The sequence below is a fragment of the Episyrphus balteatus genome, chromosome 1 (assembly GCF_945859705.1).
Source record: "Episyrphus balteatus chromosome 1, idEpiBalt1.1, whole genome shotgun sequence".
In the NCBI taxonomy this organism is placed as follows: Eukaryota; Metazoa; Arthropoda; class Insecta; order Diptera; family Syrphidae; genus Episyrphus; species Episyrphus balteatus.
This window is the reverse complement of record NC_079134.1, coordinates 18,420,789-18,448,347: the sequence shown is the minus strand read 5'-3', so window position 1 is coordinate 18,448,347 and position 27,559 is coordinate 18,420,789. Positions and strand designations below refer to the sequence as shown.

Sequence of the window (27,559 nt, the reverse complement as noted above, 5' to 3'; positions counted from 1 at the left end):
AACCAAAAATTCAGAAAGTCTGAAAATAAAACAGACAAAGTAAAAAATCATAATTGATGTTAGTTTGGGTTAGGGTCAAAATTCCAAAAACCAAAATTCCAAAAACTCAAAATCCAGAAAATCCAGAAAACCAAAATCCGCGTAACCCAAAATTCGAATTGGAATCATAAAAAATTAAAAATTTGCACAAATATTGGATATAGGTATTCTAGATTTCGGGTTTTCTGGATTTTGAATTTCGGAATTTTGGGTTTTTGGGATTTAAGGATTTCGGTTTTCGAGACTTTGACCCAAACCCCATTAATAGATAAATTTGTATAATTTTAAGGATTTTCTGGCCCAATCGTTTATACTAAGAAGAGCTTAGGAAAACGAGTCAGTAACCTATGGAATACACATAGCAGAAAGACCCAAGTAAAATTGAAATCCCGCATAACCACCGCCTAAGCACCGTCACACGACAGTAAAAAAAACTACTTATTTTTAAAACTTTTTTTTTTGTTTTAAATAGTTATTAGAAATTGTTTGAAAATTTTCTAAAAATGTTAAAATGTTCATAATTGAGTCTAGTAAAAACTGAAAATTCTCGGTATTCTAAAAAAAATCAGAATCATTATTACAATGAAAAATACCTTCACCAATATTCCAACATTTTACTGTTTTCGTTTTTGAGTTAAAAAACAAACTTCCGCTAAATTTTAACATCAAACTAACAACAAAAACAAAAAAACTGATATCAAGGAAAAACTTTTCCGTGCCCTCGTAAAAACCCATGAAGTGAAAGATACTATTTTTCCCCTACATGTATATCGCCAAACTATATAATGTTAGTAACTTCAAGTCTCATTTCATTAAATAGTTTGAAGGAAAATATTCAAACACAAATGAAAACTTTTTCACGTTCACGTTCAACACGTGTGGAACAACACACAGACATTGAACGTCAGCTACCACACCGCTCCGCATCGAATAATAATATGAAATTGTTTAAAAAAAAAAAAAAAAAAAAAAAACCAAGGATACATACGTCAGCTACACCATAAACAACAAGGATATACAAAGGATTTTATTTAATGTGTGAGTGACAGCTATAGAGTTCAAATATAAGCAAAACAAAAAAAAAATCTAAATAAAAAGCAGAAAAAAAACTTAACGAAAGATAAACTTTAAATTAGATGAAAACTTTTTCAATTATCACCACCACACTACTTCTGGGCCCGTCAAATAGTGAAATTCTCATGTACCTATACATGTTTAAAGGACGAGACAACAACGACACCCTACTCACATATAAGCAATTCCAATGAAAGAATCCATCTCATTTGTAACTTTAGTCGAACTGTCTATCTTATATTTCTGTGCTCCGCAAAACTTTTCGATTGATGGCAACGAAACTTCAATTGCAAAGCTTTATTTTTCACAAAAAAAACCTACCATCACCACTAACATGCGTATATAAGTGTGTTTTTGTGTATATGTGTGTTTGTTTTTCTCTGATATTAATACCCTACTTACAGTTTTTGATAGATACATATTGCTGTTAGAGATATTCGTTCTTTTATAGAGCAACTGAATCATCAAGACAACCAGCACTTACGTACGTCGAACCATCATCGTCCCTCTGTCAAATATCTGAGCCCTCCTGCGAATCGCCAACATAACCCTCGTCGGGACTATCAGCCAGCGGTCCCGTCAAATGACGTAATTTAGATGATGATTCCTGCTGTTGTTGGCCTGCCGGCATTGGTAGCATCTCCTCATCACCCTCCGGTATGGGAGAGGACGACTCCATGTCGGTTGTTTGAGCGCCCACGCATCGCTTCTTTACCTCGAACGTTGAGGTCGCCGTGCTGCTTGTGTTGGTTTGCGTGTGACTCGAGGTCACTGGTACCTGATTGATAGTGGTGCCGCTAATGCTGGTTGTTCCTCCAGTAGCTGCTGATGCTGTTGGCCCAGTTCCGTTCGCAGAAGAGTTTGACAATTGTTTTTGTTGTTGTTGCTGTTTCTGCTGTGGTGTTGGTGGCGAGGACACAATTGACTGTGGCTGCTGCTGCTGTTGTAAGGATTGCATAGTTGAAGTTGTCATTGCTCCTGGCGGATATCGGATTGGTTGAGCATGATAGCCCGGCAGACATGGTGGCCACTGCTGGAAGCCCGAACTCGTTGTGCTGCATATAGTTGCTGCTGTTTGTTGTGTTGCCAACATTGCTGGCTGCTGCTGCTGATGATGCTGTTCACTATAATCAGCCTTATAGCCCTCCGGTGGAGATGGGTATTGCACAATTGGATGAACCGGATATCCCTCGGCCGTGAACCGAACGTGTGGTAGGTGGTATTTCTCATAAGTTGGTGTTCCGGTGCGTTGAAGGAATTCCGCTTCCAAGCTATAACGGGTACCTGGATTAGCTGCTGATGCAGCGAACTGCTGCTGCTTGTGGGCCCTGTTGTGTGGCAGTGTACGATAAAAGTGCTGTTGCTGATTGGATTGCACCGCCTGCTGTTGTTGCTGCTGCTGCTGCAAGTGATTGTTACTAAAGTCATAGGCGAAGCCGTCTTGTCCCAGGAAGCACACAGGATTTAAATGCACATCCACCTGATGTTGGTTGCCACCACCGCCCCCAATACTGCCACTACTATTCATCGCCTTTAGATGCAATCCCCTAGGAATTGTTGACATGGCAGCGGTAAAACGAGCATGTGCCACACCACTGCTCGGTCGAATAATTTGAGAGCCAAATTGATTCGATAGTTGGTAGCAGTTGTCAAAGGCACCACCGCCACCCCCAGGCGGTATGCTACATGGTCCGGAACAATCGCTGTTTACCTCATACTCTGCCCCACCACCGCCGCCGCCACAATCTGAGGCTGAAGCCTTCAATTTGTTCTTTACACTCTCGGCATCGTTGATCAGGTCCGGATTTTTCTCCTGGTAATTGCGCACCGACGACGGTGGCGAACAATATGCTATACTACCGCTTATCATCCCCAAAGGATGTCTCCCATCATTGCTGCCACCGATTAGGGGTGGTGTTGGTGCTCCACTCGATGTCAATTGCATGCTTCCGTTATCCATGATGTGATGGGCAACAGGAGCGTACATCATGAGATTCTGTTTCATCTGGCCACCGATAACGACACCATTCTCTTTGGCCATCTTTGGCGAGGACAATTCTTCCTCGCCGTTGATTATGGACGAGCACTTCATCATGCCATTGTCATTTGTGGTTGTGTGGGTCTCCTGGGGCTTGTTTTTCATCTTTGGCTTCTTCTTTTGCCGGCACTTGATCACAACCGTACACAGGAGGACGACAAATATAACCGATGCTCCCAGGCTGCTGGCTATGATGTAGTTCATGTAGTCTTTGGGAAAGGATACCTCCTTTACTACGGGTGGCTCCTTGATAATCACTCTCAGTGTGTAATTGCTGAAAGTTGTGCCGGCAATGTTTTGGCCAACACACGAGAATGTCCCGTTATCTTCGGGTCCAACATTGTATATAAAGACTTCACTGCGTTTCTCCTCCCCGCCAGATTCGTCTATGTAGTAGAACATGTGTAGGTTGTCTAGCAAGCTGTCATTGGTCATTACTTGGCCGTTGAAGAGCCAAAGGACTCTGGGTTCGGGGAGTGCCCTTACCACGCACATGATTGATATGTTGCGGCCTTCCGAGATTTCGGTGTATGTTGATTTGGGAGTGACCTCGGGTAAGCAGGCCAAGTCGTCCTTTTTCAGAGCCTTTATCACTTGGCCCTTCAGTCGGGGTGGCTCAACGCATTTGGGCTCCTCAGTCTGGGGGGTATTGTAGTTGACTAGCCAAGCATGCATGTCAATCAGTCGACAGTCGCATGTCCATCGGTTCGACTGCAAACTAACCCCATGCAAGGACTTGGGCAGTATATGACTTCCTTGGATAAAACCAATACGATTGCCATCCAAACGAAGCCACTCGAGATTGTCCATTCCGATAAAGGCTTCGTTTTCGATTCGTTCCACCTGGCAGTTGCTAAGCTCGAGTGTGGTTAGGAACGATAAGTGTCGGAATGCTGATGTTTTCAATTCACGTATTGGATTGCCGCTGAGCGACAATCTCATCAAGGATGTGTAGTCTTGGAATGTCTCACTGGGTACATGCTGCAATGAATTATCCGACAAATCCAGCTCGACCAGATTGGATAATCCTCGAAATGCTTTCTCATGAATTCGTATCAGTTGATTGCGTGACAGATAAATCTTTTGCAGATTAAGCAGGTCCATGCGAAGGAAACGTTCGGATTGGAGGACTTGCAAACTGTTTCCGGAAAAGTTCAGTACCTGTGTGCCGGGATCCATGCCCTCGGGTATGGCTGCAAGCTGTTGGCTGCCACACTCGACCGTTTGCTTGCCGCCCTTCCATTTGCAGATGCACACATCTGAGGGACAGGCAAGTATCAATTTATCATCCAACTTTGTGACAAGTGTAAGGAGGACTACTATCAGCCATGAGTTGTAGCCGGGTCTTCGTCGTTGCTGCTTGATCTCACGCCAGCCAGGATGACAAATCATTTTCTATTCTTGTTTTTGTTTTCGTTTTTTTTTTATTTGTACTCCTGTTGCTCCTTTTTCAAAACCGAAAAGGACGAAAAATAAAGTAAAATTTATCTTGGAAAATGTTTTCTATCTCTTTTACTCTTTCTCTCCACAAAAAGGCACAAGGACGATACTAGTCTGTTGTGGTAAACAAAACTCTCCCTTCTAATTCAAATCCTTGAATTGATGGAGCAGAATAAAGTATTCTCTATCGCTGCTGCTGTCAGTGTCACCACGACCAGCTTTTCGCATGTCGCTTCTCCACCTGGTGGTGTCGATGCGTATGACATTTGAGCTCCTGTGCGCCTTAGTGTCAAATTTTGATGGAAGGACTTTGAATTAACATGTACAATTGCATCATCTCCTCTTTGGAAGACTGAGGCGATAATGCTGCGACATTCGCTGAATGGAGGGATGAAATGGGGCTGTCGTTGTTTTTGCTGGCTGCTGCCGTCTAGGGAAATCACGTCGTTTACCTTTGTTGTCGTCACTATAGTTTGTGTAGTCGTCGTTGTGTGCTAATGGCGTTGTCTTACTTTTACCCAAACTGTCACTCAGTCTGGCATTTCACTTTGGATACTCCATTAACGCAGCTATCACAACAGTTTCCAGCTTAAGGATATTTCTAGACTTTGGGTTGTATAAATAAAGTTGAAGACGAAGAAAATGGTGATGATGATTCCTGCAATAAAAAAAGAGGGAGAAAAAAAAAAGATTTGTTATTTTTTTGTTGTTTTATTTTGAGAGAAAAGAAGAAAAATGGTTAAAACAAAAAGAATCCGGCTGATTACGACAGCACGAGGGAGATTATTATAACACAAAAGAATCTCAACACCAAAGCGACCAACCGACCGGGTCGAATGCACAAGCACAAGGTGAGAACAAAAGAAAAAGTTGGTTCGAAGAAGGCACTAGGATATAATAAATTTGCCCCAATGCATTCTTTCTGTTTCTTTTTTTTTTAATTTTTTGTCTTCATTTCTTTATTTTTTTATTTTTTAAGTGTCGGAAAGAATTTTTAATTATATGTACCTAGGGAGTTAATAGCTTAAGGGTACTTGGAAATAGTTCACTTCTTTTTTGACTAAAAGCAAAAGTTGGTTATATAAACTTTAAAATAAAGATGGAGGAAGAAGATTAAGTTGTTAGATCTGTTAATTAAAAACTTTTTATTTTATTTTCTTTAGAAGAAATTTATTATAACTTGCTAATAAAAAGTTGGAAAATCTTAGATTTTAGATTAATATATTTTCTTATATTTAGTTCTTTTTTAAAATCATGTTTTTTTTTTTTAATTTTAATTTCATTTAAAATATTTGTTAGTTAAAAAAACATTTTTGTTCGAAAAATCGTAGCTATTTTGAAAACTTGAAACAAAATAAGAAAAGTATCCTATTCAAAAAACTTCATTCCCCCTTTTTAAAAAATGCTTTTCTGTAAATTTAATCAAGAACAAAATTTTGCAAAAATAAAATTTTGGATTTGAAAAAAAAAATGCAAATTTTGTTAGAAAATACAATTTCAAAAAAAAAACGGGAGATTGTTAAAGATGATGAATAACATGAAATACTTCAAAATAGCATACAAACTTAGTTTAGAATGACTTTTTTTTAATTAATCAAAATTTGTTTTTTTTTTTACGGCTTTAAGGGTTTTGAATTTTTTTTTTTCAAAAAATATTAACAAAACATTTAAAAGATTTCAATTTTGATGAATTCTTACATTTTATTTTTTTTTATTTTTAGTTTCTTGTCAAAAAATTCGGAAAATATATTTTTGAAAAGTTTTACATAATTTTATCCGTAGGTATATCGTTTTAACTATTTCGTTTTCATTATATAATGAATCACTGGATTAACTTAGGCAAATTTTCAAAAAAAATTCAAAAACTTTTCAATTTGTATTATTTGCCAATGTCCGCACATTTTTTGTAATGGAAATCGTTTTTGAAAAAAAACAAGCTTTTCAATATTATTCATAGGGCAAATACCGATAATTTTCGTTCTTAAAATAAAAATTCAATTTTAACTAAAACTCATGTCTTTTTGTTATCATAAGCCCTCCAATTATATCCAATATAATAATAATAATAATAAAAAATAATAATACATAATACTAAAAAAAAAAAAAAACTCTTAACTTTCTTGATTTTCGTGTTAAATAAAACCATTTTTGCAGTTTTTATTGGGTACAGTTCTTGTTACCTACAGTTTTTATGTTTCTTATTCTGAAATCAACGTTTCACTCTAGATAATTTTAGAAGCTTTTAATGGGTATAGTAATGAATAATTATTGTAATTATTCAATGGTATCTCAATATAAAAACATCATTTGACAAATAAAAAGATTTTCCTGGATGATATAAAATCATATTTTTTACATGATTTTCCGTTCTGTATTGAAAAGGTTAAATTTGGATTGGGGTCGATATTTCTGCCGAAGTAAAATTTAAAATTCTGTTTTTAATTTTTGAAGAATTTTGAAATACAAAATTTGGAAAGCTGATTTTTGTTTTTATCTATTTGGTGAACGGCCCAGTTTTGATCCCAATTCAGGCGAAGTGTAAGTCATGTATTTTTATTATAAAAAAAATTAGGTATGCATGTATAAAATAACCAAATATAATATCAACTGCTAGAAACTTGTATAAGGTTGTATTTGCAAGTAAAATAAAATGCACGACTGGGTCGCACGTACTTGCTCTTGTAGTTCAAAGTATATTTATCTTAAATATCTATAGGAAATTTAAGATTTTGTGGAGAAAAAAAAAATAAAAACAAAAAAAAAAAAAATCGGAAGTTAAAAAAATTCAATTTTTGAAATATTTTTTGAAAAACTTTTTTTTTCATTTTTTTTTACATTTTACACTTCAATACCTATGATGTCTGTAAATTTTGAATAAAATTGGCTTATGCTTTGATGAAATATATGAACTTAAAAAATATGTCAGTTTTTGAAAAACGGCAACGCCATATTTTCGTCCTCCGCATTTTTTGAGAAAAACTAAAAACGCAGTTTTGTAAGAATCAATAAGTCTATCTTAATCAAAACCGTTAGAGCCGTTTTCGAGAAAGTTGCAATACCTCGAAAATGTTATATGGGAGATATGCGTTAAAAAGGAGATATTAAAAAAATTTAAAAAAAAAACGGTCCTAAGGAATAACCTAAAAAGCATCTGTACCAAGTTTCAAGCAAATCCATCCATCCGTTTAGGCCCAAGCTCGATATACAGATGGACGCACAGACGCACAGACCGACGGACGGCATGACGAAAACCACTTTTTTGATCTTCTCCATCATCGTAATGTTGGTTTTGATTAAAACCTCAAATTTTTTTTTCTGCACGAAACCAATACTTGCCCTATAGAGCAAGTAAAAATGTTTTTTAAACCATTTTAAATTGTCATACACCCTATTAAAATTCTCTTTTTTTTTTTGTTAATTAATTTCAGTATAAAAAAATGTTTTTATAAGAAAATAAACTGGGCTTTAATAATAAGCCAAACAAAATTAATACTCATAAACGTGTTTTTTTTTTTAAATGATATGAAAGTGAAAAAAAACTTTAAAAACGAAAAAAATTGCGTTTGATGTGAAATTGCAGATAAACGGTTGTCCGCAGAAAAAAAAGTTCTAAGACAAACTAAAAGTGTAATAAATTGTAGGAATCAGACGAAGTTTGGCAAAGATAAAGCCAGATAAGGGAAAAGTGAGCAAAAATTGCGAATACTGTCATAACTCGAAAACGGGACGAAAACGAGAAAATTACCTCTTAAGTTTTTTGACTTAAAATGATCTCAGGAATCCATATTTTTCGTTTGGGGCGGTGACTGTGGAACACCCTGTAGAATGGGATCGTGACTGGTAACATCTCTGAAACTAGTAACATAGTTTCTGGTTGCTGTCAGTCAAACTTTATACCTGATACTTCTCACTTAGATTTCTTGTTTGTGTGGCCCAGTTTCTTATATAAAAGGCTAGTTCAACATTTCATAGCTATCAGCTCGAAACCAGTGTGTACAAAAATTTTAACAATTTTTCAAATTATTAAATTTGAATGGTCACTATGGTGTATGTGTAACACTTTTTGTAACTCATTTTTAGTTGGCTAGAATTTTTTTTTTCAAACAATTTAACATGTTGACTATTCTGTCATGTTAACATAAATTGATGTAGCTATTTACATTTTCGGTGCCATGAAAAATATTGGGTCGTTAACTTTCTAGACGTTTTTTTTTAGATTTAGATTTTATAGATTTCTTTATTTCTTTACAAGCTATTCTATTACAAATTTTTTTAAATAATAAAATTAAAATCTGCTGTTCTCGAACATGTGGCAAAAATATCTTGCCAGAAAACTTTTTTCCTAGCTCAATTGTAGATTCTATGAGTTGTATAGGTATTCCACTTAAAATTTTCTTCTCTATTTTTTAACAAATTTTATGAACACAGATTAGACCTTTAGACCTTTATTTTAGACCTTTCTAAAACTCTAACTTTATATCCACATGAAAACCTTATATATTTAACCTTTCTACCAATATTTTTATTTTATATTCAAATTTGTTTTAATAGAAAATTGAAATTCAGAAAACAAAAGCTAAACGAAATGACCTTATTTCACGAATCATTAAACTTGTAAGAAAAACACAAAAACCAAAACCTCAAAATAGGTTGGTATACGAGTGTATACTAGAGAGAAAACTTAATGGCGATGAACTTAGTACGTAGTTAGGTACGCACTTGCACCTCTTTCCAACCGAAGACTTTTTCTCAACTTGTAGGTATACCTTTTTATACCATACACATATTATAACGATGTAGGTTAGGTTAGGTACCTACTCTCGTTCCAACCTTACAAAAAAAACATTAATCATTGATTTATCTTAGGAACACCATCTACATGCGGTTGCGGCAATGACGTGTATAGAAATTTGCGATTAAGAATTCAAAAGTATCGCTGAAGTACATAAATATACAGAAGGAACAAATTTTTGCCCTCAGAAGAATGGCAAGAGATTTATATCGCAGGCGGGAGAGGAGAAAAGGAATATCTGGGTGTTTTTTTTCAAGGTACTCGTAGGTATAATACAATTGTATGTATTAATGGAGAAGTTGAAAAGTGTTTGTCCTGATCCTTATGGGCTATATTAATATGGGTCGTGTTCGTTTTAGTTGAATGGCGGTAATGCGTGCTTATTATTATAGTATAAGGTTAAGGGCCCCCGTTGGTGTTGTGAATGAGTTTTTTTGTTATTGTTGTTTTGGTATATATGTGTATAAGTACTTCGTTAAAATTTAAATTTTCGATTTAAGTGCGTGATACAGGTGAAATTTAGGGCTTTGCATTGTGAAAGCAGTTAAATTCGCTATCGGTGACACGTATTTTTGTTTGCAAAAAGTTGCCTTTTTTGATTTTGTGTGTAGGTGTAAGTTTATACTCATATAAGCTTACTTTAACGCCAAACCAGATTGTTCCCATGGGTGAAATAAGTTAAAAATAACTAATATTTGATTTGTTGTAGCGGTTTTACTAGAAGGGTCACTGTGGCGTATGTGTAACTTTTTTTTTATTATGTACGAATCTAACCGGAAAATCTTTAAAAAAAATAGGTACTTAAATCTGCATCTTATTTTTAAGATAAGGAATGATTAGATAGAAATTCTCCAACGAGAGTTATGAGAAGGAAAAGGGAAATTTTAACGTGTTGAGTCAAGAATAGCGTCCTTTACAACTGATTCTCTTAGTTTAGGGGTTGAAAAGGTCGAACTGTTTTGCATATGTTTTGCTTATACGTCAAAAAATCTTCTAGTAATTAACTGGCTAAGTAATAACACCAATAGATTTAAATAATTAAGTAGGTATTATGTAGTTTTTTAGTATTTCCTAAATTAAAATTTTTCGCTAAATTTTTCGCCACTCTATTTTTCGTGAAATATGATTGAAACGTCAAAGAAAAGGTGAAATAATAAGCTTTCACATGATATAAAATTTATTATAGGTTGTCATATAAAAAAATGAATTTAACTGTGTAAGAAGATAAAAAGATTGATTTTTTTATGAAAATTGTTTGTAATCGAATAATTCTTGCTCTTTTTGCAGAAGTTGTACAGACATGATTGATATGAATATTTGGAACTGAAACAATAGACCTTCAGATGGTATAAATTTAACTATAAGTTGTCATGTACAAAAATGGATTTAATGGTGTTAGAAGAAAAAGGCTTGATTTTTGCACTTTTTTCATGAAAAATCATTGTTTTCAATAAATTATTTTTATACCTTTTACTCATTGTAAAAATTTAAATTTTGTAAGCTTTTTATATAAAAAAAATTAATAAAACTAACCCCCTGTAGGTACACCTCTTTTTTGCGAATTTGATGTATGCTTTTTCATGTCGCTAGAACTTTTTTCGGTCTTACTATTTTATAGAGAATCATATATGAAATTGATGTAGAATTTTTCGAGGAATTCGAATATTCTATTCACAATTCCAAAAAAATTATTTTTACCCTTATGAAGACACTTTTTTGTGACCATTTTTTATTTTTGTCCTGCCACATTCGCACCCGCGTGCCGACAGAGGGTTAAAAAAAGGTATTTTTTAGCTTTTTCTTGTAAGTTATGATTTGATTCAAAGAGTTATTCCGTTTTTCAACAAAACATACAGACATAAATATGTAAGGTCTTAATCTTTATCTTAGGTATTTTACTATAAGATTTGTTATCTTCTTAATTTTCTTACAAGAACGTTGAGAAATAAATAGGTAAGTAATAAAATTTATAAATATCTTTTTTTTTTAAGCACACAACCTGTTCTTATGACGTTATCACGTAAAATCATCGTCCGTAAACCGACTTTGCAGACAACCATTTTTTTTTTTAATATTTCTTTAAAAATAGTCTATCAAAATGAAGCGGCTCTAGTTTTTAATTGTATCTATCTTGCTGTTACCCAGGCTAATTCCTTAAAATGTATTGAAAAATTTGTTTGGCATACATAAGTTATGAAAGAAACAAGAAATAAAGTTTATTAAAATTAAAAAGTAAAAATAACAAAAAAAAAAAAATACCAATCTAAAACAAAGCTAAAAAATAAAATATATTTTGAGGAAAAACAATTTACTCAGAAATAAGGACTTTAATAACTTTAAAAAACATAAATCATTTGAATATAAAACAGCAAGAGAACAACAGATTTATAAAATGTCATTATGAAAAATTGATCATGTTACCAACATAATAAACCGACACAAAGAGAATTATTATAGATATCTTGTAATTTTAAAATTTTTTGAAAGTGTCAAATGGACAAAATTTCCTTGCTAGGTCATATCCAAATCATGACCCCATAAATATCCATTTCTAACACATAATATAGTTTGTAATCTTGTTTTTGATGTCATACTACAAAATTTATGTTGACTTGCATCGCTTGATGCTCTGAGCGTCTATACTCACATAAAATATATTACAAATTGCAAGTGAAAAGTGACAGAACACAAAAAAAAAAAAAAAAAAATAATAGAGAAATCATGTTTACGACTTTATTTCCCATTGGGAGTTTGGACATCATAAAGTTCTTACACTTCTCATGCACATACACACACAAAACACATCATGGATTATAAATTGTGTCAGGACAATCCCTTCTATGCATATTTTGTATTCACATTTAAACATTGTTGATCTCTCTATATTCCATCTCCATGTCCAAACCCGTCATCCCTTTATTTATAACCTCGATTGAATGTATATTTCTAGATACACACAAACATCTATATAACTATAAAGGATTTGCATGATTACCATGTCATTATTCTGTTTCTGATTCTGATTGAACATAAACCAGGACAACCGACATCCGACATAAACGACAACCGACAACAGGATACAACGGCAATCAAGCAATATGACTAGACTTTATGGTCTATGTGCTAACACACCCATAAAAACATACCTACAACAACAACCAACCAACAGACCGACCTTATACAAGCTTCAAACTCCAATCGTACTCTACTACTTGGTATAGCGTAGTATAATTTTCTCCTCAATCCAGGTGAATAATTGATTTGAATTTTCTATATTGTAACATAATTGTTTGTGCACTTAATTAATATTCACTTTTCGGCACACTTGTTGTTTGCGAAGCAAACACCAGATGATCATGCTTATGATTATGATTTAATCTGATCTTTGCAGTATTATCTCTCTTAAAAGAGATAAGTCTGCAAAGATCAATAACGATTCTTTATGTTCTATCGATTATCGAGTGTAAGTATTATTTCTTGTAAGTTAGTTAGAATTAAGCAGTCGACTCTTGTGTAACACTTTGTTTTTTGTCTAAATAATAAAAAGAAATCGTTTGTGAAACGAAAAGTTGTTTTATTTAAAAGATAATAAAACTAACTTAACTGGCGCAGTCGGAAAAAAAAAAAAACGGGCATTAGTTAAAATTTAAAAATAAATTTTATTCTTAAAAATTAATGATTAAGTAAACTCCTGTTAATTATAGACAAACTTGAATTATTAAAAAACTAAACAAAAAAGTGAATAACAAATAAATTCATAAAACGTATAATGGAAGTGAAAGAAAAAAAAATGAAAAGAAAAACTTAAAATATTTTTTTCTCCTCATTCTCCAAATATTAAAAAAAAAAAAAAAAAAAAAGTAAGAACAATAAAACACGAATTTGAATACAGTTATAAAAAAGACGCTAAAGTCTATAACAGTTCGAAAACAGCCCGTAGTACACGCTTTCAAACATGTTCGGTTGAAGAAAAAAAATAATAAAACACTTAGCTCGAAAACATTGGCTTCATACCAATAATAAAAAAAAAATTGAAAACCTTAAAACTGTTATACAACATAAGAGCCCTTAAGAAATAACTCCTCCTAAAATTATAAGAGAGAAAGAGAAATATAAAAGTGTTATACTTGAAACAACAAATGTTCGTAAAATAAAATTAAAAAGAAAATAGTTTAATTAAAACCAAAAACATTGATTAAAAATTAGAAGAAAAATAAAAAATAAGAAACCAAAAAACTCTAAACTAACATAAAAAAAAAAAACCATCAGAGGCTTTGAGGAAAACATTTAACACGTTGCTGATGTAAGTAATCAACATTTCAAACATGGAAACTATAAACCCCGCTGATAGACTTAAGATAGTTTTAGATCTTATTCATAAGCTACCTGAATTTAATGGAAGTTCTAATTTGCTCAATGATTTTCTGGACAGGGTAGATTCACTTGCACATGTTGTGTCAACTTTTGATAATAATACACAATCAATCCTTCTAGGTTATATTAAAGACAGAATTATTGGGAAAGCAAGGATTGAGCTACAAAAGCATGGGAGATTAGGAGATTGGAATCAGATTCGAGAAATTTTGAAAACAAATTTTTCTGAAAAACTTTCTGCAAATAAACTTTTGGATCAAATTAGAACAGCGAGAGTAGAAAAGAATATTGAAGATTTTTATTCAAAAATAAATTATTTGTTGTCTAGGTTAAATAATTCTTACGTCTTTACTGAAAATGAAAACAATGAGGCAATCATAACATCAAACAAAAGAATTGCCCTTGAAGCTTTTAAAGACAACTTACCCGAACCAACAAAATCAATCATATTAAGCAGAAATCCTCAATCTCTTTTTGAAGCTTATAAAATTATAAGCGAAATCAACCACCTAACTCTTGGTCCAAATTCGTCAGGTTCGACACAATATTTTAGACAGCCGAATCGAACCAATAATTTTAATGCTTCGAATAATTATAGAAGCAATAATAACCCACCCCAAGCGCATTCATCAAGAAATTATGAAGGTACACAGAGTAGACAAAATAATAATTCATCAAATTCTTTACCACGAAACAATTTTAGGCAAAATAATAACAATGGTCAGAATAATAACAGTCAAAATCAATTATGGCTACAAAATAGCAATAATAATTCACAAAGTAATCAAACGCGACGTTCAAATAGAAGTGTACAGCCTAATAACCAAAACGGTCACGAACCTATGGACGTTTCTATGAATGAAGTTGATGAAACTCATAACCAACCTCTAAACCCAAGCCAAAATTTTCGACCAACTCACGAAAGAAATTACCTTATATAGTCATAAAAAATCCTATTAGGCCTTTAAGGTTTGTAATTGACTGTGGGGCAGAAATAAGTATTATAAACACAAATATTTGCAACCCTAAATGGCAGGTTGAAAGTAGAAATCATATTTTAAAAGTTCTTGATCGAAATGTCCAAACAAATGTCGAATATAAAATTCCCTTATTTAGTGAGTTCAACGAAATCAATTATTTCGTAAATTTCTTGGAGTACCCTTTTCATAATCGTTTCGACGGACTGATTGGGAACAATATCCTTTTCGATTTAAATTGCGTAATTAATTATCAAACTAGGTGTCTTTCAACAGACAAAGCAACAATACAGATGTTTTTTAATGAAGACGAAGAAAATTACGAAAACTATGTAAAACAAAATAACGATGAATTAAGAATATTTTTTAGTGAATCGATTTCGTCCACAATCGATAACAACCTTTTTGCAAATCATTTAGCAAATGTTGATGTTCTGAAATTAAAATCGCTTTTAAACTCATTCAAAGATATTATTTATAACGAAGGAGACATTTTATCCTTTACAAACGAAATACAACACCGAATAATAACAAACAATGATATACCGATATACAGCAAACTCTATCGCTATCCGGAGATTCACTCCGATGAGGTCGATCGACAAATATCTGAAATGTTGAGGCAAAAAATAATCGTTCCTAGCTCTAGTCCATACAATTCGCCCATATGGGTCGTACCCAAAAAAGATGATAATAATGGTAACAAACAATGGCGAATTGTAGTAGACTACAGGAAGTTGAACACCCAAACTGTAGAAGATAGATTCCCAATGCCTAACATTGATGACTTATTCGATAAATTAGGAAGATGTAATTATTTTTCGACGATTGACCTTGTCAAAGGATTCCACCAAATACAATTGGATCCCCGTGATAGAGCGAAAACCGCATTTTCTACCAAGAGCGGACACTATGAGTTTCTGAGAATGCCGTTTGGGCTTAAAAACGCCCCAGCCACATTTCAGAGACTCATGAACTACGTTTTGCGTGACTACATAAATAAAATATGTGTAGTATATCTGGATGACATACTAGTATTTTCAACAAGCTTCGAGGAGCACCTTCAATCGCTCAAAAAAATTTTTAAAACACTCAAAGATAGTAAGTTGAAAATTCAAATCAACAAATGTCATTTCGGTAGTTTATCAGCCAATTATTTAGGACATGTTATTGTTCAAAATGGTATTAAACCAAATGAAAACAAAGTTAAGTCAATAATCGAGATGAAGTTACCAAAATCAAAAAAGGCAATAAAGCAATTCCTTGGTATAACCGGATACTACCGAAAATTTATTAGGGACTATGCCAAAGTGGCATACCCTATGATTAATTTCTTAAAAGATAATGTAAAATTGAATACATCTGATCCACAATATATAAAATCGTTTGCCACTTTAAAGACTCTTCTAACTTCAGAACCAATCCTTCGAAACCCAGACTTTAAAAAGAAATTTTGTTTAACAACGGACGCGTCTAATTACGCTTTAGGAGCGGTTTTAAGTCAAGAAAATCATCCGATATGTTATGCATCCCGAACCCTGAAAAAACACGAGCTAAGGTATTCGACCATAGAGAAAGAGCTCTTGGCGATTCTTTGGTCAGTGAAATATTTTCGAACCTATTTATACGGTAGAAGATTCACTGTCCGAACGGATCACAAGCCTCTCGTGTGGTTGCATAGCATTAAAGAACCCAACATGAAGCTCCAGAGATGGAAGTGCATTCTTAATGGATATCAAATAGACGTCGAGTACCTAAAAGGGAAAGAAAACGTCGTCGCCGATGGTTTAAGTAGGTATCCTATTGATAATGACGAAACCGAAAAAACGTCGAAATCTGACGAAGAAGTCAGCTTATTGGACGTCTTTAATAATGAAGAACACCAAATTTTCAATGGCGATGAAGTCATTCATGAAGCGCCCAGTAGAAGTAACGAAGAAGTAATGTCTACAGCGGCAACAATCCACAGTGCAATGGAGGATGAAACCCAGCACATATATATCACCGAAAAACCCGTTAACTTATTCAAAAACCAAATTTATTTATTTTATGGTCTAAAAGAAAAAATATCTTTTAAAATAATTCATAAAAAAATTCAGAATTACATCCAAATCGATAAAGAAAAAAGTAATTTGTTGGAGGTAATGAAAGGTCTTTTGATAAACAAGGGAATCATGTGTATCTATTGTGATGATATCTCGTTGTATTTGGAATTTCAAAAGCTCTTTGTAAAAAATTTTTCTACGAATACAAACTTGAAACTTTTAAAATCAAGCATTAAATTAAACGACATCATTGACAAAAACGAATTAATCACAATAATTAAAAATGAACACTTAAAAAAAAACCATAGGGGTATAAATGAAATGTTTCTAGAGTTAAAAAAGTTGTATTTCTATCCAAATTTACAAATCGAAATACAAAAATACGTAAACAACTGCGAGATTTGTTTACTAGCGAAACACGATCGACATCAAATCCAATGTCAAATGGAAATAACTGAAAAGCCCAAACATTTTAACGACATTATCCATATGGATATTTGGTTTCCGGAGCGTGGTAAAATGTTTTTAACAACAATTGATAAATTTTCGAAATACGCTACCGTGCATCCTTTGGACGACAGGAATTGGATTGCTATTCTGAAAGCAATAAAAGAAAGAATCCAATTTCTCGGAAAGCCAAACAAGATAGTTTCCGATGGAGATTCTTGCATTGTTCATTCGGCAGTAGAACAATTCCTTAAAGAAAACCAAATTGTCTTTCATAGAACAACGGCATCGATGAAAACAGGAAACGCAGATATCGAAAGGTTTCATGGTACTCTGAATGAGCACTTACGCATTATGAATGCTTCAAAAGAAACATCTGAATTAAACGAAAAAATATATAAAATCGTCACAATTTACAATTCAACAATTCACTCCACGACAAAACTAAAACCATTAGATTTTCTGAATAAAAACTTATCCAAATCAGACATTGACCAATATGCTGAAAAATTCCAAATGGAAAAAGAAGAAAGAATAAATAACATTAACAAAAACAAACAAAGCAACGTAAATAGGTGTTCCAACGTAGTTCAAAATAGAACTGTGGTCAAAAGTAGACCCAAATATAAAAAAATCAATCAATTCGAAACACAAGGGAATTATATCATTGACAAATCGACAAAAAGAAACATAAAATATAATAAGAAGCAACTTAAACGATTATACAAATATCAAAAACAATAAATTTGTAAATACCTATTTCACATTCACATTTCTTCACAGAATTTCACTTTCATTTTTTTTTTTCAAACATCAAATCCTTTCCATTCATGTGGTTTTTACCGATTCTTCCTTCTTTTTTTTGGTTGCAAAATGCTGATTATTATCTGGAATTGTATATTTTTCTTGTTTTTTGTCTTAAACATTTCTTTTTTTAATATTTATTTGCAAAATTTTCCAAATGATTTCAAATTTAAGATTCAAAATGGCCATTCGCCATATTCAACGTTTAAAAATAATTATTTCCTTCCTAGTTTTGACAGCTACATAGAAATGTCACTTTACGTTTGCGTTCCAGGTATAAGCAAATAAAAGTTTGGGTTGAAAAATCAAATAACGTTCCAGGCTAGTGAAAATTATCGCTGTTTACACTGTGTCACTTTTCATGATTTGAGGGTGCGTTTTGGGTAGGACTTAATGTTTAGATTATGGTGACAATTGTATTTTTTATGAAGGCAGCCATAATAAAAGGACACTAGATGTGGTTTAAGTTTACTTTAGAATTATTTGAAGGAAAAAGGATTGTCAAATTGTTATGGTTCAATATGATTTCTATTTTATAGTTGAAAATCATTTTCCTAGTTCAGAAAATCATTGAATCTAGCCAGAAATATTAATCAAAAGTAAAAATTTGTATAAATTGTATAATTGTAAAAAAAAAAAAAAAAAAAAAAAAAAAACAAAAAAAAAAACAAAAATCTGTGTTCTACTAAAATCAAAATGATTATGAATTTTACTTATTTCAATATTAAAGAAAAACAATGTAAATTAGGTTTGTATAAATTATTATGTTTATAAATTACATTTCGGTTATTTTTATAAATAATTAAATGGTTAAAATTTTGAAAAAAAAAAACTCTAAAACTGAATCAAAATTATTAAAAAAAAATTATATTTTATGTTCATATTTTTCTTAATGTCATTATTTTTCTAGTTAAATCATCATAAAACTGTTTTTTATTGTTGTTTATAAAAAGAGAAAAACTTTGTTAATTTTTTTTGGAGACCAAAAATTCTTGGTTGGGGAGGTGTAACATAATTGTTTGTGCACTTAATTAATATTCACTTTTCGGCACACTTGTTGTTTGCGAAGCAAACACCAGATGATCATGCTTATGATTATGATTTAATCTGATCTTTGCAGTATTATCTCTCTTAAAAGAGATAAGTCTGCAAAGATCAATAACGATTCTTTATGTTCTATCGATTATCGAGTGTAAGTATTATTTCTTGTAAGTTAGTTAGAATTAAGCAGTCGACTCTTGTGTAACACTTTGTTTTTTGTCTAAATAATAAAAAGAAATCGTTTGTGAAACGAAAAGTTGTTTTATTTAAAAGATAATAAAACTAACTTAACTATATAAATCAACTCTTCGAGTGCCATTTTGAGTTTGCGAATATGGCGGGCGAGTGTGATTGATGATTCTCGCTATGTTTGTGATGTCTTCAAGGATTTTTTTTCCTTTTATTTTTTGTGGTTGTTTGTTTTGCAGAACGCAATCCGTTTGAATTGGAAATCATATTTTGATGACGGGAAATTAAACTGATTGATGAATATTATTTGTTGTTTTCATATTTCAAATAAATGAAAGAGGATTATTTTATGTGGTGACAAAGATTGGTGGAATGAGATCGTTAAAATAACACAACTCCTTTCAATTACTTTGATTGAGTTTTTAGATGAAGAAATTAACAATTTCAATAAGAACTTCGATGGAAAATGGATTTAATTATTTTTTCTAAGAAAGATATAGAATCAGTTTTATCAAGATAAAAAGCAAGTAAAGATTGCAATGAGCAATTAGTTTCGTTGACATTTTTTTCGTATAATCATTTTTATCAAAAAAACAAAACCGACATCCATTATTCAAAACGGGGTTTTATGGTTTTTTTAATAGTTCCTATGGCTTTAACTGAACGAAATTGAAATGGGACCACACTGCAGCCACTAGCTTTCCAATACACAAAAAATTATCAAAATTGATTGACTCTGTCCAAAGTTATGCGATAACAAACATAGAAACAAGAAAAAAAAAAATACAGACGAATTGAATACTCTCCTTTTTGGAAGTCGGTAAAAAATGAAATTGGTTATTAGAAGAAAAAATATCAAAAGCGCATGTATATAATTTTTTGCTTTTAAAAATGTACAAAAGAGCAAAGACTCAAGTAGCTCAAAAGTCTAAAATACACCAAAATATTTGGAGTATTTTTTGCATACAAATTACACCGTTTTCTCGTATATAATAAACACCGGTGGTTAAAAAATTATACCGATTTTCGGTATATAAATAAATAGCACGATCTGATTTTTGGTGAAAAACTATTTCTTTGAGTTTGAAAAGTACACATTAAACCTATGCGAAAAATTCACCATTAAAATTATTCTGATTTAAAATTTGAACAGAAGTTTATTTTTTTTGAACCTCAAACAGTTTTATGAATTAAAATTTGCACTATTTCTTATGAAATAAATGAAAATGAATTTTTTATTCACTTCCATAATAAGGCCATAAGAAAATAATGCATAAATACGAATTTGAGTGCCTAATTTAAAAACGAAGCACATTCTGTCTACTGATTTTTGATCCTACCCCGTCTAAAAACCGGGCGGTTTTTTGTTGTTGTTTTTATATTTATTTTTTTAGAAGCGGTCTCTTAAGAACGAAACAAAATAAATTGCACGACTGGGGTCGCACGTACTTGCTCTTATGGTAAAAGTTACTCTAATGTTAAAGCTTTTTATTGAACTAAATAAGGGAAAATTTGATATTTTCACGGAATTTTATAAGTGGTACAAAAAAAAAAATTAAATCTTTTTTTATAAATAATTAAATACCGTTTCAAATGATCTTTTACAAAAAACTAAGTATGCCATTTTATTTCTTGTATAAAAAGGAATTTTTAGAAATTTTTTTTTGAAAATCGTTAGAGCCGTTTTTAAAAATTTCTAACATTTTTCGAAAAAAAAGTTGGTATGCCATTTTGAAGAAATAATTAATTTAAACACAAAAACGGAATTTCAAAATTTTTTACTAACCCGTTTCCAAAAAATTGATTTTTCAAAAAAAAAATTTTGAAATATTTTTTAAAAATTTAAAAATGTGTTTTTTGAAAAATTAAAAATTTTTAATAAATGACGATAGTTTAAATGTTTCTGTACAAAAATTTTGGTAGAAATATGTTTTGTCATTTACGAGAAATTCATAAATCAAAAAAACCGTTCTATGGCAGGTACCGTTAATATCGGTTCAAAAAATATTTTTTTTATTTCAAAAAGAAGCTTTTATGTTGCTACGCTACACACAAAAATTTTAATCAAAATCGTTAGAGCCGTTTTTGAAAAAAATTAACTTTTCTATTTCCGTTATATGACAGGTACCGTTAGTTTTGGCCCTAAGAAAAAAATTTCAATTTCCCCTCTAGGGAATTACCCAAAACTGTTAAATACCAAGTTTGAAGGAAATCGCTCTATTAGTTTAGGCGGTAGCTCGAGGTACACACAGACAGACAGACAGACAGACAGACAGAATTGCCGGACCCATTTTTTTGGCACTCTCCATCATCGTAATGTCATGTAAAATTGTTATCTCGAGTTCGATTTTTTTTACGAATCCTAAACTTGCCCTTAGTACCTATATCGCAAGTAAAAATTAAGAATGCGCTATAATTTAGTCGATAAAATAGTAAACTAATTAATTGCTGTCTTTATTTTTAAAATGGCAGCCAGTCGAATGTCATTTTTTCCTGAAAAATATGGTTTCTCCCACTTATGTAGTTTGGTGAATTTTATCTCTCCAAGGTGTACTTAATACACCAAAGTATAGTGTACAAAATATACCATTTTGGTTGCTTTCACAATCGAATCATTTTATGCACCATTAAAAACAACTGAAATCGGTGCATATTTTGCATGGAATTTTACAAGAAATGTTGAAATTTTGTACCGAAAAGACAATGGTATAATTTTTAAACCACTTTTTTTTACAAATACACCATTTTTTTTTTAAATTTGCTCAATTTTACATTAAAATTTATGAATTTACATCAATTTAAACACCAATGTGCTACTTGAGGAACTCCATAGCTAACGTATAAGTTCAACGTTTTGCCATTTTAAAGTTATAGTCAGAAATGATAACAAAAAAATAATACTCAACGATCACTGGGGCGTATGTGTAACATTTTAATTTTTTTAACGAGTTCTTTTTTGGTTATAAAAATTATGTTTCTTTGCTAAATAATTGATGAAATTAATATGTAAACTTTTTTGACATTTTATGAACTTATCAATCGGTCAGTCAAAATTTTACTAGATCATGGAGATGGGAGATTTTGTGGTTTGATTTATAAAAAAAAAAACTGAACTTTGTTTTATGATAATAATTGCTTGTTCACATGATCAGTAAAGCATTTCTTTATCAGTCCAGAGCCCGAAAAAGTGTAGGGTCAAGAAGCAGTAGAATCGTTACTTGAATGATGAACTGTTATATAAATAAATCAAATATGATTGTATTTTGTTGTTCCAGATCCAAGTTCTATAAACAAATCCTTTTTTTTTGCATGTCAGAGGCCATAAGTGTTCTTTAAAGGTTTAACCCTCTACTCCATGAATTAATATCAGCTGAAGAAAAAATTAAAAAATGCTTAACATGGGTTCATTGGGTTGTTTCAGAACGGTTTTCATTAAAAAAAATTGTTTAAATTAATTTGTTTAAAAAATTTGTTTATAAGCCAAATTTGGCTTCGTATGCTTTAAGGGGTAAGAAATTTTACTAATTTTATTTATTAAGATTATGTAAAGAATACAATTAAAAATATCAAAAGATAAATATTTATCATTTAAACACAAAATAAAGTAAAATAAATACATTGCATTACAAAAGGTTAAGAATTTATTCAAATTTTGCTCATTTTAAGACAATGAACCGAGAAAAGCAATTTGTTTTTGTCCGTTATATATATTTTTTCTTGTTCACATTCTTTCCACTGTCGAAGTAAGTCTTGCTCCAACATTTTCACCCACTCCCAGATCCTACAAAAACTAAAAAGTAATAAAATGATTGAAAAATATTATAGGTGAGCCCCCCTCCCCCTAAAATTTGTGTGGTTACGCCGCTGGAAATGGGGTTAACATGAGAAAAATGACTCTAAAAGCGAAGGGGCTCCATTTCTAAAGTAAAACATAGCTTCCAAGCAAAATAACAATGTAAAGAAACAAAATTTTCCAACAAAAAAATTTTACAAATTGTGTAGATTTACAACCCCTTAATGCATACGAAGACAAATACTTTTTACCCTCCCAAGACCAGGCCAATAATTTGTTTACAATAAAAATTGGTTCATAGCATACACAATTAGACAATCGATCAAAAATAAATTTTTAATTCCACTTTACTTTCCAAACAAACGCAGTAATTAACACTTAAAGTAGGAATATATTCTACACTTTCGATTTCAATGCACACGACTGATCGACTCACCTGTGATCATAAAATACATCTTTATTTTGGGTCGGACACCCGAAAAAACTATCTCTATCTGTTCTCAGAAACACAAAGAAGAGGATTGTATTTAATCTTTACAATTTTTTTGTGACAGAGAAGAGAAAAGTGCATACAAACAGACAAAACCATATTTGGCTTCGTATGCAGTAGAGGGTTAAGCAAACTTATTTTTTTTTTATAAATGTTTATATTTCATCCATACTTGGTTAGGGTTCTGATTGATAATACTAAAAAAAGCCGAAATTATGTCGATAATACAACTGCATTCTTTATTCAAAGTTCAAAAACGTTCCCGGAAATAACGTACGCAAAAATTATAGATAAAAAAAAAATAGAAACGAAAAATATTTTTACCGAAATGGATACATTTCTTTATGCATATTAAATAGTGTAATCACCAATCGGTTCATTTTATGTTGTTTTTGATAAAAAAAAATATCTAAAAGCCTAATTTTCCACTACCATGATTTTGACCCTTAAACCTTGATTATAAAAAAGGTTAAATAGAACCATGTGTCATGTCATATTCAATTAAGATTCATATGTCAGTTAAGTGCTTTTCCACATTTTCTCAATTAATAAGAAAAAACTTCAATCAGTGAAGTGTTGTACTTAACTGTCGCGTGCAAAATAAATATTAAAAAAAACTTCATAATCTTTCTAAGCAATTCAAAAGAATTTCCCTCCATAAGTGAGAGAACATTTAAAATTATGATATATTGTGTACTTTACGAAAACACCTAAAACGGTTTATGTTCACATTTTGGATTTTCAACCTAAACGAACATTTTTATGAACCACTTTTTCCTTTCTAATAAAACCCACAACCACAAGTGGTGAAAGATGTTAATGACATGCTATATAAACTTAAATGATTTTTCTTTTCAAAATAATAAAAAAAAACCCAGAAAAGAAAACGACACATTAAAAAAACGAAAACAAAAAAAAAAAAACTTTCAAACCTAAATGGAAGTTTTTCCGCATACAGACACTCTCTTACCGCACCTCTATATTATATATTAAGCAAAGTGGAAAAACTCTCATAACTTATATTATTAAATGTGAAGAGAGCTGAGCAATCATCAAGTCACTCATCAGATTCCACACGGAACCCGCGCTCATTAAGTTAATTAAAAATTAACGTCATCGTGAATGAAAAACTGACTTGGTTTTGGTTTTCACCCATCACCAACATCAAAAAAGTTTCTCTCACAACCTCCCCTGAATCCCCCACTCCAAGTTCAAAACTACTCAATCTTTTAGTGCCACTCGGTAAGTGGGTAAGAAACTTTAGTATTTGGGGTAGAAAAACTTCTATTATACCTGGAAATGAAGATTTTTTTCTATAGAGCTTACTCCTATAGCACTCCTATAATGGTAACGCGTGTGTATATGTACTTTTTTTGTATTCCCTTATAATCCCTCTCACGTTCCACCTAATAACCATAATTTTTTCAAAATTGTTTGAAAAACAAAGTAAGGCATTATAAAAGTCATTCCACCGAGTGGTTGAGGTAGAAATTGAGAAAAATGTATAGACGTTACCTATCCTTTGGATCCTCGTATATGGCGATGGCAATTAAAAGTCCTTGTATTTTCTCCTTGAAATTGGTATAGAAAGTAGAGGTATATATGCACCAACTAACAATATAACGGTAAGAGCTCTATACTCTCTTGTTTGGTCACCCAGCAGCGTGTGTATATTAAAGAAGCTGGCTGTTGAAGCTTATTTTGCAAATATCCAAAATGTCCCTGCATACATTAGAGAGCTTTTGTAAGGAATAAATTAGGCTTAGCATCCAGGATGTTGTTATCCTTGCAAAATATAAGAAGAAGACCAAACTGCAGGCTATGCAAAATTCTGCAAAGGGTGGCCTTACGCAGAGCACAAAAATAATCTTTGTTATTGCATAAATCCCCAAAACCCAAACCCTATACAGAATATAACAACAGCCCAAGCTGATGATGGTATGATGATGATGATGATGATGGTGTCTATGGTCCTTGCGTTTACCGTCATCTTCTTCATGGGCACTATAGCTATTCAGAGAGAGAGAGAGTATTATACTTTATGTTGACTCCAGGCGGTTTCTCTAATATTTTTCTATTTTGTGCCTGCGAAATGAATGAATTCTCTCCAACAAATGGTAAGATCATCTCGAACATACGTTCCTTTCTCGTCCTTTCGTTCGTCCTTCGTTTTGTTGTTATAATATGCATATTCTTGAGAATAGATATTGCAGGACGCAAATTATCAAAATGGGTCCACTCTCCTACGAAGTAAACCAGCAGCCAGCTCGTTTGCCATATTCGCACTTTTGTGCACACAGAATGCGTGTGCCTTCGTCCTTTATGAACACATACCTATAGTTTGGTCTTATAAGGCACACACAATAAGCTTTCATTTTATACCAAACACACTGTGTGTGTCCTTATATGTATATCTAATATTCTTCGCCTGGTTCTAGGTGGCTCTTACTTTATGCCACTAAAGCAAATGAAAACAATAACAGCTTTCAGCCACATATCCTAAAAGTACCAGAGAGAAGTCGGTATCATATGAGTATACGAGAGGCGGATAGGCCTGGCCTTAGACAGGCCTCCTATGGTCTGGCCCAGCTTGATACAAAATGCTGCGTCATCGTAAAAAGGACTCCTGCATACAAATTGCCAATTCTAACGCTCAGAGGCGTTATAGCTTAGTATGGTTTTTGGATTTCTGATGTTTTGTATATACCTACCTATTTCTCTACTTCGTCTTGTCTAACGGTACCATACCGTATCGTACAATGAGGTATGTGGACATTTTGTGGTAATGAATTTTTCGAGTATTGTATTTATGTGTGTTTGTGTGTGGATGTGTGTGGTGCTATAAGTGTTTATGGGAGATTTATTTGTGCTTTCTTATTTTTTTTTTCTTTTTTTTTTTTGACATAAAAAGTCCTTTCTCGGCCGAATGAACAAAATTGAAATGACTTTTACAAAAACATTACAGAGGGAGAAATATAATCGTAGGCATCTAGACATTGTGACAATTTGTGTAGAGTAAAATTTCTTTGAAAATTATTTAAATGAATGTGTCGGAAACAGTTGTACTTTATACCGCAATCAGATGGCTCTTTGTTCTAATAGAATAACGATTATTTATTTATATATAATTGTTGAAGGTATTGAGAATGTTTTCGATTCCTATTAAGATCTTTTAACAAAAAATTAGAATCATTATAAGTTGGGCAATCAATATCTTGTTCAGAAGAAATTGACCTTTGCTATTTGCAACTATAAAAAGGTCATGTCTCTCAAGTTAGCAGAGCAAGGTCAGCAGAACATATGTTTTGTTATTGGATCTTTTAGTGCTAATTAAGTGCCCCAAAATTAAATTAAGTGCTCCACTACTTTTGGAGAAAATTAATGTGCTGCTAATTTGATTTAAAGTTAGCAGAGCAATTACCAGAAAATGCCCTAAACTGCTAGTAGAAAAATAATATTTGGTATAATATTTAGGTGCTAATTAAGGGGGGAATTTTTTATTTTTGCATAATTTTTTTTTTGCGTGATAAATTAATTTATCAATGGTCTTAGCTTTAAATAAAGCCTCAAGCGTTTCGAATCTTCCACAGTACAAAAACGAAAACTTTAAATGCATTTTTGTCGAAACGCATTTTTTCCGCGCCGTGCAACGTAACTCAAAAACTAATGAAGCTATCGACTTGAAATAAAATGGAAATTACTCCTTAACTTATTAGCCATTGCATGTTTTTTTCTTTTTTTTGTCTCTAATTTTTATTTTACACATTTTTTTTTACTAAATATAGGTTCATGCAACGCATATAAATATATTTTATTGGAAAAAAAATTCTTTTTTGATTATAAATAATTTTGTGGACTTGGGCATTGCACGGCGCAAACTGTAGACTCCATACTTGAAAGAGCTGTAGAGCCGCCATTTTGTTTTTATTTTACTTCAAAACAATTGTATCAATACTTCATAATGTCAATAATGTCATATACTTTTCCAAATTTCAATAATTGCTTTCGGTTTTCCA

At 32.1% G+C, this 27,559-nt stretch overlaps 2 protein-coding genes across 2 annotated transcripts in view; one reads left to right on the top strand and one right to left on the bottom strand.

Annotated features, from left to right (window-relative positions):
* Positions 1-1,103: 1,103 nt before the first annotated feature.
* Positions 1,104-27,559, bottom strand: part of LOC129905614 (uncharacterized) — a 36,569-nt gene continuing 10,113 nt past the window's right edge. Inside the window, exon 2 of the mRNA XM_055981141.1 lies at positions 1,104-5,249. Coding sequence (XP_055837116.1) covers positions 1,625-4,543 — 2,919 coding nt within the window. The 5' untranslated portion in view covers positions 4,544-5,249 and the 3' untranslated portion in view covers positions 1,104-1,624. The remainder of the gene's footprint in view (positions 5,250-27,559) is intronic.
* Positions 13,709-14,698, top strand: LOC129907403 (homeobox protein 4-like). Its single transcript, XM_055983582.1, has one exon. The coding sequence runs from the start codon at positions 13,709-13,711 to the stop codon at positions 14,696-14,698; it is 990 nt and encodes a 329-aa protein (XP_055839557.1).

What these genes read in the sequence shown, in the direction of transcription:
- LOC129907403 (XM_055983582.1), top strand. Translation starts at nt 13,709, where the DNA reads ATGGAAACTATAAACCCCGCTGATAGACTTAAGATAGTTTTAGATCTT.